The sequence below is a fragment of the Falco naumanni genome, chromosome 8, assembly GCF_017639655.2.
Source record: "Falco naumanni isolate bFalNau1 chromosome 8, bFalNau1.pat, whole genome shotgun sequence".
NCBI classification, from domain to species: Eukaryota; Metazoa; Chordata; class Aves; order Falconiformes; family Falconidae; genus Falco; species Falco naumanni.
This window is the reverse complement of record NC_054061.1, coordinates 50,968,309-50,986,000: the sequence shown is the minus strand read 5'-3', so window position 1 is coordinate 50,986,000 and position 17,692 is coordinate 50,968,309. Positions and strand designations below refer to the sequence as shown.

General features: G+C 40.1%; 1 protein-coding gene across 13 annotated transcripts in view; it reads right to left on the bottom strand.

Moving 5' to 3' along the window:
* ADAM23 (ADAM metallopeptidase domain 23) overlaps nt 1-12,780 on the bottom strand; it is a 76,038-nt gene extending 63,258 nt beyond the window's left edge. For 2 of the 13 annotated variants that reach the window (XM_040603570.1, XM_040603569.1), the window contains exons 1-3: nt 12,416-12,778; nt 11,087-11,313; nt 1,422-1,498 (exon numbers count right to left, since the gene is read on the bottom strand). In XM_040603570.1, coding sequence (XP_040459504.1) covers nt 1,422-1,498; nt 11,087-11,313; nt 12,416-12,602 — 491 coding nt within the window. In that variant the 5' untranslated portion in view covers nt 12,603-12,778. Of the gene's footprint in view, nt 1-1,421; nt 1,499-11,086; nt 11,314-11,683; nt 11,739-11,783; nt 11,918-12,112; nt 12,240-12,415 lie in introns of those variants that run through there. The other 11 variants (XM_040603562.1, XM_040603567.1, XM_040603561.1 and 8 more) reach the window with 10 other exon arrangements.
* Nucleotides 12,781-17,692: the final 4,912 nt, after the last annotated feature.

The following is a 17,692-nucleotide window of genomic DNA, read 5'->3' as shown; positions in this document are numbered from 1 at the left end:
CTGGCTGACGTTCAAACAGGAACAATGGCAAGCAGACCAACAGGAGAAATTCCCTGTAGCTTAGAGGCCACTAGGCATAGATTCCCTTCATGAATACATCATGATTACTCCACTGGAATTACTCTGCAAGAGTCCCACTCCAGCTCTCATAAAACAACATAGTCCTGCCCTACACTATAGTTCTTCCAGAGACTAGAGAACACCCAAGTATCTTCAAGCCTTCTTCCTCCCTCCATTGTCTGCACCATTCCCTGCCTTCGTATGAACTTATCTTATGCCAGCCACTCAAGGCTTTGTGTCCATTTCAAAATACGGAACTGCAAGCGCAATCTGACTTCAAAATCATGCATGGATGAAGGAAAATGTTTCCGGTTCACCTCAACAGCAAAACATCTAATAACTCATAGCCAAGCAGCAAAATACATGAATACAACAGTTCAGCAAATTTTATAAAGCCATAGCTTCCTGCTTTAATTTAGATTTAATAAGCTTGCATTTTTCTCCCTAACAAAACTTTTATTACACAACAGTTCAAATAAAAATAAAACCTCATACGGTCCTCAAGACCAGAGGAACACGGAGTTTTTTTTAAACCAGTATGCAATTGCTTCTGTAAATTTGTTTCTCCTTTAAGTGTGCTGAAAGACTCAAGGGCAGAAGGGGCAAATGTACTTTTAAGCAATACTGTAGAAAATTTCACCTGTCCAGCATTTAGTACAGATTTTATACTTCTACCTTATTCTTGAACTTCCTCAGTGTAAACCTTTAGTGGCAAAAAACTCCCACAACTTCATTAAAATTTTTAGAAAAACCGATAGCTCCATATCTTCAACTGGGGATATAAATAGACGCGATACAAACAACTAAACCACCATTGACCTGTATTACAAGTCAGATCTTCTGGACCTGATGATTAAGTAAAATCGTCAGCCTTACTGGTAAACAGACTGTAGCTGCATCTTTCAGTAGAGCAAATCTTTAGAAACTCCTGTTGAGGTGGGAACCCATTATTATAGTGATAATAGCATGTTTTCTACATCATTAAAGATGAGCCATTCATACAAGTATTTACAATATTTCTACACACTGACTTGAGCAGCTAAAACAACATCTGTGTGACAGTTCATCAGTAAGTAAAAAAATGCACAAGAAAATCCACACTTTTCAAGCACTACTGGTACTGGAATCTCTCTATCATCATTTATTTTATCATGAACGATAAAATTTTAAAGGTGTTTATGTAACGGGCATCAGCAAGGGTAACAGTTACCTCGTTTAAAAAGGCTAAATGTTATTTTGTATTAAACTTGGATAACAGCATATTTTTTCACAGATCTTGAGATTTCCCATGCCCTGACCTTGCACTGTAAGTTAAAGACAAAAAGATCCAGAAAGAAAGAAACCCCAAATTTTGTACTTACTTATTCAATGTGAGGTCAAGGATGAATTTGGAGCCAAAGGCCTCAATCTGGAAACTCGCCTGGGCCAGATGTACAGCCTGTAAACATGAACACACAGGAGTACTATACACTTTTGCAGAATAACTGAAGTTGTCAAAAGAATCACCGAGCTTTATATACAACAAATATGTGACAAAGACCCATGGAAAACAAAGTAATGGAAAACATGCTTATTTTCATGAATCTCAGACATATGATAAGCTCTGCCCTTGTACCAAATTCTGATTCAAAAGGAATCTTCCTTACCTTTTTAGAGGGTAAGGAAGAAAGAGAAGCAAATGGTACCTGAAAAACATGCTTTCAAATACATATTCATTCCTCACAAAAACAAGAAGGAAAAAAAAAAAAAAAAAAAAGACCCACATAAATGTCTACATTTCACCATAACCACATGGCTATGTAACAAAGTATAAGTAAAGTAGTACACTGTTCCTTTAATTATATTAATGCATTAATTCACTTTAAAAGGCCTGAAATAATTGAAGCGTTTGTAATACATAACTTCAAATAAGAAAACCACAGCAAGACTTTCATTACATGTTAAGAAAGTCTCCTTCAAAGTAATCCCTTCACAACTGAAGGCTTTGTACTTGGCACCATAGCCAAACCAGTGTACAGAAGACTGATGCTGCCCAACATACAACCACCACCAAAAAAACCCCAACATTGACTTGTCTCGCATAGGGAGTTAACATTAACTTTCACAATATTCAATTTTTTTCAGATATATAAATATTATTCTTTAACCTATACTGTTTTATACTGAAGCCAAAGACATTGAAAACATGCTCATTTGCTTTCTAGAAAAATAAGGAGAAGATTAGATATGATTCAAGAATTTCTTTTTGTGAAGACACTGTTCGAGCAGGGTGGAGGAGATTAGATCTGAATTTCATAGAACTCTTCCCTGATAACGTTCTAATCAAATCATGCTTACTTATATACCAATTTGATACAGCATTAATAATTACATGAAGTTGGAACATTATGAATAAGACCTTTAATCAAAAACTCAAAAAAGCCCCACTTTAATTAAACACCACAATGAATCTTCAGGTACGTCACAAAAACTATATAAAATTAATCTAGTTTCCAGCATAATTTAAACAATATGAAGGCTAGCTTTTACAGCCCCAAGGTCTAGAATCTCAGTTGAAATGCATACCTAGTAGGAGAAGCTTTTCACTCCCTGCTCCATTTTTTTTGCACAGTGAAACCAAGGAACAAATGTCACAAGCACCTTTTCAAGCACCTGTTTTTGTTGCAGGAAAATGGTTGGAATGAGTTTTGCCCACTTAGAATTATTTTTTTTTATTTTTTTTTTTTTAGAATTACAGGAGCTGCTACTTTGGGTCTTCGCCACATGTAATGTTTACCTAAAATTGTGTGTCTTCATATATATGCCACAAACAAGACTTCAATATTAACTATTTGGAAAGTTTAAAAGCATGTGCTATTCCATTAAGATCATTCTGAAACATCAGAAATAAGAACCACATAAATTTCTTAAGTACCTAGCATTTATTATGTTTTATACATACATATCTATATATATAATCAGTTTGAAAGTTTTTCAAAATATCCTGCTTGAAGATAAACATGGTAATTTTGACCATGTTGCATTTTTACATACAAACCATGAAGATTAGGTCTTACCTTTAAGGTAAGATTATAATTTACAGATCTGTGACATAACATTCCTGACACACATAATGTGGCAAAAAGTGACTGCCTAACCAGGATGTACTCAGTGTAGTATATCATTAATTATGTTACCAAGTCATTTTAGAAACAACACTAACTACCATCGATCCCAAAAACTATATTTAGCCAAGCTGAGCAAAAGGGCAACATCAAAAGTGACTATATACTTTTTCCAGGGTTAGTTTAGAAATAAAAATACACTCTTTCTTTACAGTTCGATAAAAGTGCAGATTTTCTTTCACTTCTCATAACAGACTGCATTACCTAAAATGCATATTCTTTGAAACACTGGAACACAAGCAGCATTGAGGCTAAATGATCACCTGCAAGAGAGATACCCAAGTATTCTGTCTCCTACTTTAAATTTTTGTTTGTTTCTGTTACTATTGTGGTTCTGACTGCCAATTCCAAGCCAACTAAATAAGCCAAACTCTTGAATATCTCTCCTTTCAATAAGATTCAATCTACTTAACTGATTAAGAAAATGCTTAAGTGTGGAGGATGACATACCACCTCAAAAAATAAAACGCACTTCAAAAGCAAACATGGTGTACTGAAATGTGACAAAATCCTGAAACTTCAGCATATGACATCACAGATACTAAAAATGTACATGTATTAAAAAAACCCAAAGGATAATCTCAAGATCAGGAAATCCCATCAAGGGCTATTAAATCCAAAAGACAACTTCTGGTTCCCAGAAGATCCTGAGCCACAAATTGCTGGAGTCTGGGAGACCAGTCGAGGAAGCAGCACCCCACGACTGTTACACGCCTATATCCTTCCCCTAAGCACCTGCTACTGATCGCTCTCAGAAACAGCTAGGTGGACATCTGATATGACCTGCTATAGCTTTTCTTTTGTCCAGTCATTTTGTCCAGTATACATTCAATGATACATGTATAACATCTTTTAAGTTTCTAAGACATCAATCATGTATTCTTCATCTTTCTGCAATTCAGTATTATTTAAGTAATTTGCATTCTCGGCCTACAATATCCTAAGAAAAAGTAGGTTTAGGTGATCCTGTAGGTTTAGACAGAATATCATTGCTAGTTCTGAAAACAATTACTTCTGTATATAAAAGCACCATTTGCTATCTATTACTGTGCCTCACAACAGATGTAGCCTGTACACATAAGCAATTGCTGCAAAGCAGCTGACACTCATTTGCTACCCTGTAGTAGGGCATGTTCTCCACCAAACCCAGCTCAAACCACTGGTTACAAAAAGAACACTGGATTTTAATACTGCAATTTAGCAAAAACACTGTTTTGATTCAGGTCAGTGGGACACACCACTGATGCAGGAAAATACATATTTTGTTAATCCAGTTTAATAACAGAAAACCACCCATGAAAGCTATAAACCAGAAATCTGGTGAAGATAATGAGGCTGAAGTATTCAATCCTGAAACTGACATTTTCCTGTAACAACTTAGCACAGAAAGATACCAGGGAAAAGTCACTAGGTGTTTTAGCGTTAACCCTAATGTACCATCATGATGGGAGGAAGTATTTCAGAAAAGCATCTGTGGAATTCTGTTATACAGCTCATCATTTCACACTATTTTTTTATCAGCCACAGTGTAATACAATGCCTAAAGTATAATCTGAAATACAGTGTTCTCTGATTGGCACAGAAATATAAATTCAAACAAGAATATAATGTAGATAAGCATATATTATGAAAAATATATATGGGCTGGATATCCTACCATGTCTAAACATCACCTTCTTGTACCACTTGTATACATGCATATGTTCACATCTGCATGAGTACTCTTTACCTACATAAAAAGGAGACCAAGTTCCTTTGTACTTGTTTATAATTTAAAAACCTCTGTAGAGGTTCCCACTTTGACAGCATAAATTACTCCCATGGCAAAGCTGCAAAATTACATGTTTTATCTGCAGCAAAGACCTACTGATGATATATAGAAGAGCTGGTTGAAGGAGGGTCTGAGACTAAAACTTTTCCTGCTCCAAACCCAAATTTTAGATGGGGGTGGGGGAGAAAGGTCTTTTTTCACTATTCCAGAAGCTCAGATTACTAGTGTGGTCACTGTAATAAGAGTTTCTTCATACTAGGGACATCCTAACACCGCTGTAGCTGCTTGTTCAAAGCAGTAGCTCTCAGGGGTTTTTCCAAGCTAAAAATCCATAAAGAATTCCAGTTTGTTTCACATCAGTCATTATCTTGCTGTAAGTTTCAAGATAAAAATGGATTAGAAGGCTGTAACTGGAATCTCAGTTCTACTGATGCTTTTCACAACTTGAACACTTTAATTGTTTTCATTATTGCATTTGGGCATCATTTGTCCATAATCCACTTTCTCCAGACTTTCTATCTTTACTTTTATTGATGATAGTTATAAAAGTACTATATTGGTTTTACTTCCTTACAGTAAAACTATGCCACATGTAATAACGTGTTATCCCTTCAAAAATAAGTTCTGTCACAAGTCTTTAAACAAAAGTAACAGCATTATTTAACTGACTGATAGTACCTATGGGTCTTTTGCTATATTCATACAGATACGATCTCCAAATGACAAGCTCATTGCTTTTAGAAATCCATTTTTGCATATAGTTCTGCTGACTAAAACAATGGCCAAATCTGCCACCCTCATTTCAGCAGCTGGGCCAAGGGGTTTCATCACTGCCATTCCGGAATTAGAAACCTAAGTCAGATTTAGATGGATTTTACACTGTTAAAACATATTTTTGATCTTCATCCTGATAATAGTACAAGTTTTGTCACAAATCAATGTGATTTATTATATATTAGTTCCTTACTCTTCTTTTAGCTTGTTTGCCTATGCCCAGACTTCATACAAAAGCCATCCTTCTTCAGTGTCTGGAAAACACCTACTGTAAGGCACATATACCAAGATAACCTTCCGGTATTCATTGGAAATAAAGCATTTCATACGGGAACAGCATACATACATGCCACTGCAGCATGTAAAAACTCCTGCTTAAAACATACAGTATTTCAGGAAAGTTCATGTTGATGATTTATTTCTGGTCTTTAACAATAGAGAGGTTACTTTGAAGCACTTGAGTCTCAAGCCTTGAAGACTCTTCTTTGAAAGAATGGTTGTCAGCACACAAACGACGGCTCAGGCCTACCTCTGAATGCAAGCCTAATGTTGGTCTTTTAACCACACAGACCAGAACCCACCGTTCTCTCCCAACATGACATACTTAGTGATACTGACCTCTAAAATTCACATCCCCCTTGGGGTTTTGTTCATAAGACTTTACAAAGTAGTGCATCCATATCTTGGGCCACTTTCCTGCAGTATCCAGCTTCCCCAAAATGCTAGAAAACCTATGAACTTTTTTACTTCAGAACAAGGCCTAACAAGTGCAAGTGTTGCACTACCTAACACTTCGCAACTTAAACCTTTTATAGGTTATCACTTGAAGCTCATGAGAGGACCCAGAATTATATTAAAATAAATTTTTTTTAAAAAGTACAAAGTTTTAGAAATACCACAACCCACATCTTAGCTAGGAAACCGATATGTGGTTCTACTTGAGGAGAACTTTGTATAAGGAAGACAGCCTTCTACTCCCATAAACCAAAGATAAGAAGACCTATTTCAACTCTCCTGTTAGTAACTACTGAAGATGCAGAGTCCATATAAGCCTTCTGCATTAATATAAATTAAATATAGACTAGGAAACAAAACAAAGTACGCAAAATCACCCATTTGCAAGTAACATAAATTGAAGCTGCACCACAGAAAATTCTGGGGGGGAAAAATGCAAAGCCGGCTGAAATACTACGAAGATTCTCCAGCAGTCTTAAACTCATACACATAAGCCACAAAATGCAGTCATTATTTTGATCAGTTTTCATTACATGGGGATTAAAAGTGAAGATCTGGCCTAATAGAGGCAAGGGAAGGGAAGAGTGTAATTAATGCATAGGATTTTTACCTGGATTTTAGTAAGAATTCACATGATGTCACCTCTTGAGAGATTGTTAACCCTATCTTTCATCTTTTACAAAATGAGTTTGCTTTTTCTTCAATACCATCTCCTTTACAACAACGATACCACTGTTTTTCATTTCATCTTAAGGATGCTTTCCCTCTCAACTTTCATACACTACACACCAAAGTTGCATAATGGACTGAGGCAGCACTGTATCTCGAACTTTAAAGTGGGGCAACACAGCAGGAAACACAGCATTCAGCCTGGCAGGACTACATTCTCTATTTAAATGACAAACAGCTGAGCTGAACAGAAACACCTGGGATTTTCACCTCAAGAAAGATAGCCCACAATGAATACAAATTTTTTGGGGGGTGGGGTGGAACTGTCTTCACAGTCAAAACTAATATAATACTTCCCCCTCCCCAGTCATTAGGGTCTGCCACACAGTTTTCTTAATACCTCCCTCCTCCCCAAAATTACACAAACAGCTTAGAATTATGCACAAAGACACTGCTTCTTTACAGCTTCTGAGAATTTATGATTCAATGATCTAAAAACAATTAGAAGCTGTCCAGCAGATAGTCTTCCTTCATATGCAACTCATTCAAGCTGTTTTTCACTCAAAATTTGGTAAGGTCGCCCTAAGCTGTGTTTCTCTGGCAATCCTATTCTCTTAAGACCCCATCTTGTGTTGCAAGATTTCTCCCCTCTGCTGGCAACCATAATGACTTGCTCCTAGCCTTTTGTGACAATGTGTGTCCCATGCAGTCCTCTTGCTAGGTCCTAATAATCTTGTATACACAGTCTGAGAAAATAAATCAAAAGAGTCATCTGGTTCAATAAAGAGATTACCAGTTCATTCAAAATGCTACCTCCATCTGCAGAAGTTTAGAAAGAGAACACAGGTGACTCAGACCTCTTCAGCACGTTTAAGAATTCTTGTCAGCTTCTTCAGTGTGTTTTTATAAACAGATGCTCATTTTTGAGCACTTCACACTAAAAATAACTTCAGAAGAACTCAAAATCAGCTAGCCTTAATTTGACTATGAGGAAACAGGTATACAGTTTTTGGAGTCTTCAAGTAATATGTATTTAAAATATGCTTTTTTTAGAGCACAAAGATAAAATAGGTTATAGACTAGAACTCTGTCCATCTTGGAGATAGACCACTCCACTTAGTCAAAACTATGGTGAACATTCCTTTTTTTCCAACAGCGAAAAAAAGCTTCTGTGAAGAGTAAGAAGAAATAAAGGAGGTTCCACCAACAGTTTAAATCACATACACCCTCTCATTATGACGGCGTTTCACCGAATTAAAAAAAGGATAAAGAGGATCAATGCTAAGGAAGTGATTTATTATTTGAATTTTTGATTCTCTAGTACAATTTTCTTCTGCAGCCTTTTGTTTCTACATATATTTCCTGAAGAATGTTGCAAACCCTTACTTTGAGGAAGGGACTTTAAAAACCAAAATATTTTAAATCATTTTATGCAATTGTATTTCTCTAGCTTTACCTGTTTCTTCCCACATTCACAAAATTTCCTGTACTCTTCCCCTTTCCTTATAGTGAGTGACTCAGCATTTCTGAGGTATTCAGGCCTAATCCCACAAACTACCCATATGGCTTATATTCTTCTAGCCACTATAATGAAGTTCCACAGAAAGGTGTCTACTAAATAATGGCCATAGGGAGTATATCCACATCATATGCCTATAAACGTTATATTAAGGCTGACAAGAAAATACAGGTTACATGATGTATGGTTCCAAGAACAGTAAAAAAAAAAGAAAAAAAAAATAGTATTTTTTCTTCCTCAGCTGTCCACTGTGTATGTATAATAGGTCATCATATTTGTCTTTACTTTTTTCACATGCTAAAAATCAATCCTAAATATAGACTTCTTTGTTTACCTAACTGTAAAGGTATTTTGGCTATTTCTTTTTATTACCAATGTGGGAGACAGCAAAATCTTGCAAGTAGGATTCATTACAATACAGCATTTAATTCTGGGAAAGGATAAAAGCAAGCACTAAAAAATTACAACAACAACACCCGAAAAAAAAATCAAAACCTTCTTGTATCTTTCACAAACCAATTGCACCGTGTTTTCTTTATGGGTTATTTTCCTTTTACATCCCAGGCAGTCTCCCTGCTCCCCATTACTTGCATGAAGAAATTACTTCATGCAAGGAAAAACACAAGATGAAAATCTGCAGCAGGAGGAAAGCCCTCCATGGTGTTCTGGAGGAAAGACATGCAAAAATCAATCCAGGAGAGGAACATAATCAACCCTTTCCTTCAATTACATGGATCAAAGCAATAGAATTTTCATGCCAGAAGAATGAAGTCAACATAATGTCACTCTCCACGAAGCCCCAAGCTTAAAGAACTCTTCCTGTGGGAAAAACTGCAGTGTTAGCATTCTCTGCGCTTAAAAGGGACACAGTAAGTAGAAAGGAGATCCACTTTACACAATACTCAGCAGCAAGCATACCCAAGGAAATCAATACCGATTCTGTCAGCACTGATTTCTGCAGAGCTTTACCCCAACAGGTAAAATATAAGGTAGGGCGTAGGAAGGATAGGCAACAGCAGCAACATTCTTGTGGGCAATGCTGGGTGAGCGAAGAGACTGGCGGACATTCTCCTCCATGGATTCCCAAGAAAAAACTCATGTAGAAATACAGAGGAAGCACTATTCCCAAAGGCAGGCCTGCAAGCACTTACAAATCTCTTTCTTCCCACACACCCCTCCAAAGAGAACAGAAATTCCCTAGTTTTTAAGTTTATTTAAAAGAGTGGTCTCACTTTAAAGGGGTATTAGTTCTGAATGTAGTATTCTCTTAAGTAGCTCCAGATACCAACAACTGAACAGTTTTTCTGTGCCGTCCATAACATATTGGTCCATTCAGATGCATCTAGAGGTGCATACTGGTATGGCAAGTTCAGTAAGCTAGGAAGCAACCTTTCTTCCTATTAAAACATCAAAACTATACAACCATCTCATCTTTTTTTCAAAGATTACACAGTGCCTTCATATTAATTCCACATCTGAAATGGTACATAATCAATACCAACACAAGTATATATAATGCATAATAAATTAACTTTCTAAAATTTCAAAAAGAAATGCAATTCAATAGGTAATACCATACACACTCATGGGCTTGCTACCTTTTCTACCATGGCAATCTACTCCTATACAAACCATCTTTACCTTCGCTTTACCCTTTTAACCTGCGGGAAGAAATTAATTTTTTAAATAAAAATCTATAAAAAAAGGATGGAATCACTTTAAAGGGTGCTTCTTAAGTGATATAGTTTAGAATAGGTTTACTTCTTGCCAAGTTATTTCACAAAACCAAAATTTGTTCAACCCCATGCAATTTCAGAAAAAAAAATTACTATCTGCATCTATGTAAAATGAATTATTAGATCTTGTCATTACAAATGAAAAATACAAGTATTATCTGACAAAACCCAGTAACATTTTACAGTGGCCTTCACTGATCATACACTGGCAGGAAACCAATACTGCATTTATTAGGTAGTGCATGATACACTCAAAGCCAAGTAACTCATACTGTAAGTTCAGGATTCTACAGAAACTCCCTATGCAGACATTTTTGCAGTGTAGAGCTATTTTGGAAGAAGCACTGAGTTGATGATGGTATATCGTAAGTCAAGACACAAGATTCTATGCTGATCAAACAAGTCAACTTTACATAATTCCCATTTGTTTTATCTACAGTTCAGTGTCTGAACCATCCTGAAATTCAAAATAATTATTTTTAAATTAACACAAGGGAAATTATATTCTTGTTTAATTACATGTCCTCCTTTAATTCCTAAAAATGGTGGTAAGGACCACCATAAAGTCTCAAAGATCTACATAACAAAACATTCAAACAGTTCCACATCACATATTACAATTTTGAAAACTCTGCAGATGAGCCTCTTTTTACCCTACCTTGTCATGTTTCTGCTGGTGCCTTGCCCTGGTATTCAGGATATGGTAAGGGGTTTCAGAGTCTCTGTTGATGTAATAGATTAGTCTTGAAGGCAGTGTGACTTCTTTTTGGATTACATTGCTGTAACTGTTATTTTTACTGTTACTGCTTTTATTCTGTTGAAATGTATTCTCTTCATCTGCCAGTACTCCTTCTATATCGCCTGCCATTTCATTCCAGTGCAGGTCTGAGGAAGAAAGATATGCCAGCCATGAATTAGATGGCAGAATGTGTTTGCTTCCATAAAAAAGCTACATAATTCAGCTTGCAGTATTCCAATCACTTAAGCAAACAAAAAGATAGCTTACTCATTGAGCTAGATCTGATTCACTTTTCACACACAAAATTATTTCAGGAATTATTTATTTAAATGCATATACATTTTCATATGCAGTCATGGAGTATAAATATTTTAATGCCTCAACCTCCAAGAGAAAAAAAAACCCAACTTAATGGATATGTAATTACCCCCTACACCCTCTTTGATAGCCAAGATAGTTCTCTTCTCTCTCTCATACACACACATGCAAGAAAAAAAAAACCAAAAAAAACCCCACCACAAATGTGTATCTCCAAAAGGCTAAGAACACTCCTCATGTTCTCAAGAAAAACTGAATTCACAGTCCATGGACACCGAATGCTAATCAATTCTCTTACATAATACGAAGTTTTCTGCCTCTCTCTTTTTAACTTTGACAAGAACCCTTTTCTTCAGTGGCAGCTTTTCAGATGAAATCGGTAGCCTTTCTCATTAAAATTTCAGGATGCAGTCAATCAACGAGCAACGCAACAGTAATAACATGATGCACAAACCGACTATACTCAGCATTCCATATGTATCTCTACATGCAATCAAAAGCAAACAAAAAGCAAGCCCAAAAAACCAACCCCAAACAAATCAATTAGCTTCCCAGCCAGATCCCCGTACAGATGCACCCCAACACACACAAAAACTACCTAAGCCTTTTTTTTGTCGCATATCTCACCAGCGTGTTTCACCCCATCCTCTACCCGAAACACTGCAGCACTGGCTTCAGGAGACCGGGGGGGAAACCTCACATTTCTCTTTTTCTGTGCACATGCCAGCCAAGGAAACATTCACCGAGCCCCGTTTTTCTACACGCCGAAACAGAGGCGCACACAGAGCTGGAAGGGGCGGAGGCAGACACCGTTCAGGGGAGAGGGATGTTACGGGGGTTTATCCCCCGGGGCGGCGGCAGCGGGGCCGGGGAGGGGGCGGACGGGCCCGAGGAGCAGCAGCCGCCTCACGCACACCAGCACACACGTACCCCCGCCATACCCACCGGCGGCCGCTGAAGCCGCGCGGGCCCGGGGGCAGGAGGAGCCATGGAGGAGCAGGAGCAGCGAGACGAGGCGGCCGAGGAGCGGCAGGAGCGCGGGGCGGCAGGCGGCGGCGGCGGGGAGGCGGCGGCCGCAGCGAGGCTGCCGCAGGGAGATGCTGCCGGGCGGCTTCATGGCTCATAGCGCCCCGGGGCGGGGCGGCGCGGGGGCGGCCGGCCGGGGGGCAGCGCGGCGCCCTCGGCCCAGGAGGGGCCCGGGCGGGCGCAGGCGAAGCGCGGCGGGCGGCTCCCCGCGGCGGCACCCGCCCGTCTGGCTCCTCTCCTCAGCGTTACGGGAGACCGTTACCTCAGCGCGAGGGCGGGCGGGCAGCGGCGCGCGCGCACCTTCCCCTTCACACACACGTCCCCACTCCCCCCGCCCGGCTCCAACCGCCAACCCCGCGGCGGGCGCACGCGCACCGACCTCGGCCCACACCGGGGCCGCGCAGCCGCCGTCCGCTGCGCCGCCGGGCGGGGGCAGGCGGCGGGGTGTCGGGCCCGGCCGGCGCTGCCCGCGGCGGGGGCAGGCGGCGCCCCGCACTGCCCCGGGGGGCGCCGGGGCTCGGCCTGGGGCGGGCAGGGGGCACGCGCGGGTCCCCGGCCCCGAAGCAGCTGCGCGAGGCGAGCTGGGAAACGCCCCGCCGCCGCCTGGAGCGCCGTGCTGAGCGGGCCGTGCAAACCGGCACCGCTGAGCGAGGCTCGGCAGAGCCTGCGAGGGATCGGTCCCCTGAGGGCAGGGGCCGGGCTCCGCGCCCGGGGCTCAGCGGGGGACGGGCGGAGGGGGATGCAACGCACTCGCAGGCCGGTGTGCGGCTGAGACTGCGGGGGGCCCTCCCCGCCGCCCCTGCCCCTGCCCCCCCCCTCTGCTCCCCGCTGGTGTGGAGAGCCAGGCTCCCCTCTGCTGCCCCTCAGCGCTGCCAGCCCACAGATCGTGCCTTGCTTCCGTCCCTGTGACCGCGGCCAACCCGCCATGCGGGGGCTGTGGCAGTGAGAACCAAGCGTTACCAAAGCAGCGTGTCTGTACTGACACAGAAAATGGACGTGTGCGCAACCAACACAAGACGAGCAGTGCAGGAGGGTGCACGGTCTGCACCTGGTGTACACCTGCCCGCGCTCGCTGCGCACAGCAGCAGACACCGGACCACGAACAGAAAGACGTAGCAGTACATTTCTGCACAGTGAGTGGTATCTCTTATACTTCAGCATGCCTGGGGTGAGCCACCCCTATGAAGAATATTTGCAAGGATAAAAATAACTTCAAACACATACGAGATTAATCTGCTACTTTGTATTGTTCCATGGCTTCAGGAGTCGGAAAACCTGAAGCTCAGTTCAGAGGCAAGATTAGATGAGTTCTCAGTGCACATTTTGTCCAGCAGACTTCCAACACTCAAGAATAGATAGGTTTTATTTTGGTGAAGGTCTCACTGCTGAGGAAATAAAGATGTTTCTCCTTTTTGTCTGGATATTGCTTTTGTCAGTTTATTCCTTCTAATCTGAGTCTTCTGTGCACCACGTGGATTTCCAGAAAGATAGGAATTTTCTCTGCTTTGCGTAATTTTCTTTAGATTCCAGCTGGAATTCATTATAATTGTTAATTTAGAAAGTACAAGCAGTTTAACAAATCATTGCTGTGTAGACTATTTCATAGAAATACTTTAAAAAAAATTAATTCTGAATTCTCATCCTGGTCCAATAGGTGCTACTTGTGGAAGCTCAAAACCTAAGCACTCAACAGCAGACAAACACATAGAAGACACAGACCCATGAGATGACCAGGTGTGAAACGTAACAGAAAACATGCCTTAGGATTTCTCTATTGTCTGGGTCTTGGGAGAAACATGTACCAGTTTTCTGTATAAAATGGCCTTCCTTATGCTTACACTCCCAGACACATTTCATGCAGCCCACATAGCCCAGCCGTTCCTCATCATTAGAAATTACTAGAACAATTCAAGCATCTCCCCATAAACATATAAACAGATAGAAGGACCAGTCATAGTCACTGCATGTCAGTGCATCTAGCTCTAAAATAAGTAAATACAGTTTAAGAAAATACTTTAGAAGCAAAGAACAAAAGAGTAGAATGATCACAACATCAAAATAATAGAATCCAGAAACTAACTTTCACCAAACAACAAAAATGAACAAATCTAGCAACAACAAATCCCAGAAACACCTGCTCTCTGAAATGATCAGTTCTTATTTTTGCTGTCAAGATTTCGAGGGGAGAAAATAATGATTGCCTCTTTCTACAAAAGTTGTCTAGGGCAAAGATTTTGTAAAGTTCTTTTAATTCATGTACAAGTCTGCAACAGAAATAATCACCTGAATAACCGTCTGAAGCAGACATGCCTACTCTCCCAGCTGCTGATGGACATGTAACTCAAGTTGTGTCTCATAAACCTACAAACCATCAAATACTCACACGCAGTTCACAGAGCACAATCAGCTCAAGATAAAATTCCTCAATAGCAATGACAGCTGCTTTTTTTTTTTTTAAACCTCCTTTCATCTCTGAAAGACACTATGAAATAATCCCAGATAGATTGCACTGCAGATGTCTGAAAACAAAATACCAGAAGCATGGATTATCATAGCAGCATCTGTACCAAATGAAAGGAAAGGGAAAGTCCATGTCAGGCACACAGGAAACTGCTGGTAGTGCTTCAAGACTGGTGAGGGAGCAAAGGCAAACTATGCAAGGTATATACATGCTGTCAATCTGGGTGATAACTAAACTTCACATCACATCTCCAGATGATTGTCCAGAGCTTTTAAATTCCCTCCTCCTTTACCAGGATGGGGCACGGTGAGCACATGGCATGAAATCTTGTAATGCTACATTTCAAAGTAAAGCAGGTTCAGATGCAAAACTGCTGATCATTGACAGGCAGTTGGTAAATAGTCCAGGCTCTGTTAACCTAATAGTAAAGATACAGCCATCCAACACGATCAAACGCCTTTTCTGATACCACCTGAAAAAAGAAGCCACCTTATCACTTGACTTGGGAAAGCCTCTATGCAGAATACATTTTTAAAGAACTTACCCCTTTGCAAGGCATAAATAATATTGATCTTGCTGAGTGAGCACAGTAAGACTGCGTCTTCCTAGGTAATAAAGAAAACTTATAAATTTCAGCAGTAGTCTCTTACCTAACACTTATTTCAAGAATCCAGTTAGGGCCTTTAACAAATGAGCAGATGGGATGTTCCTCACAGAGACAAACTGTCTACCATTTTAATAGAAAGAGGAATATTTCTGTTGCAGATGGAATATGAAAGAGACAAGTTCAAGAGATACAAACATGGATGACTCATTTATCAAAAAATTCTTTGCAAGGATGCCGTAAGTACACTGGCTATCAAGTTTACAATAGTGATGATCATTACAGAAGAGGAAACCACAATATCAAATATTCTGTCTAACAGGAGGTTAAGCATAGAAGACTCACATAGTTACTTTGGTGTTAACAGGTGATACCACTTGGGCAGCTCAAGACTGGCCTTGGGTGATGAAGGATGTAACACCATAGGGAACAGGCAGCACAAACAGCAGAGGCAGCCATTGCTGGAATCTGCTATCAAGGAAGTGCAGCTGTCAAGTATAATTATGATTTATTCATATTACCATAGCATGAGCAGGCTCAGCCATAGACCAAGGTCCCGCTGTGCTCTGTGCTGTAAAGACACAGGACAAAATGGCAGGCCTGTTAGAGACATTTCCTTTTGATTTGCAATAGTAAATAACCCAGCCAGTGCTGTAAATAACAGAAGAAACATAACAACAGCTCTAGGAGGGGTACCAAGCACACTACCGGTCTAAAAGGTAACTACACAGGGGACACTGAACAACAATAGGACCTCATTAGCTGGCACATAACTAATCCACATAAGCTGTAATTTGCATGCAAAAAAATGGTGGTAGCCATTCTCTGTTTCTCAGCAGGGGCTTAACAGCTAAGACAAAGCTATACTGAAACTTCATGCCACTCGTATTTCCTTACTTCATATCACATGCAATGTGAGTACAGATAATCTACACTTGGAAGAAACATGGTAATTGCAATGAACAATGCATTACATTGGTATAACTTTTTCTTAATCATACCTGTTTGAATACTCACTGATTCTCCATATTCAGCTATTCTCAAATTGCTCCTCAGTCGTCACTGTGAGAATATTTCTATATGGTTATTACAATTTTTTTAAAAAAAACATGACCATCTCTTGCTATACATCCCACCACCTAACAGCTCAGCAGCAGCCCAGCATTTAGTCAGAGAAAAATAAGTACTTTTCATTTATTTTGTTTCTTTTAGCTTCTTTAAATACTTTTTAGCAACTGGGGGGGGGGGGGGGGGGGGGGGCGGCGGCGGGGAGCATAAGTGTTGCAGTAACACAACAAACACATAACACAAGACTCAGGAAACAGACCACTAGCTCTAGATTCTTCTGAAGCAAGCATCGCTTTCCAAACTATAGATCCAACAAAACAGGGTTTCCATGCTCTTCACTTTTCCATCTTCTTTATTTCAACCTTGTACTCTTCAGAGGAAGAGCTTTCTCTCGTTACTGTATAGTTCAAGAGCCCAAAACCCAGCTTTCTCCTCCAGGTACAATAGTGGAACAATGTACAATATCAGGCACAACACTATTTTAAACACAGTAATACTATAAAATAGAATACAGTAAAAATGCTGTTTCCCCATCAGAACTGCCATTCATTTGCCAAGATCTGTGTGCACATCATCGTTAACTACTCCTCTCACTAGTGGTACTACACCAATGAACTCATTTGCAAGTACCATATGCTGCAGCACACCAGGTTAGAATATACATACTGGTAAGGATATACTTGCCAGCCCCCTCCCCACAATATTGTGAAATGTTATTGATAAGGTCAAGTGAAGAATCTAAGATGATAAAAAGAATTTATCTTACCAACATTCAGCCAGGAAGAGAACACAGCTGTGCTGCTAATAGCAAACAAGTTGGAGGTTTTATTAATTGCAGTTCAATTTGTATCCAGGTATAACTTAGCATCAGTAATCTTCTTCTGACTGAGGGAAAAAAAATATTTTAATAAACCACACCAGACTAATTTCAGCATTAATTCACAGTGTACTCTTGGATAATTAACTAAGCATTCACAGCCAAAGGATTTTACAAGTTGTTTAGTAGGATCCCTCAGCAACGTTTAAACAACTGCACATAAGTCGTTGT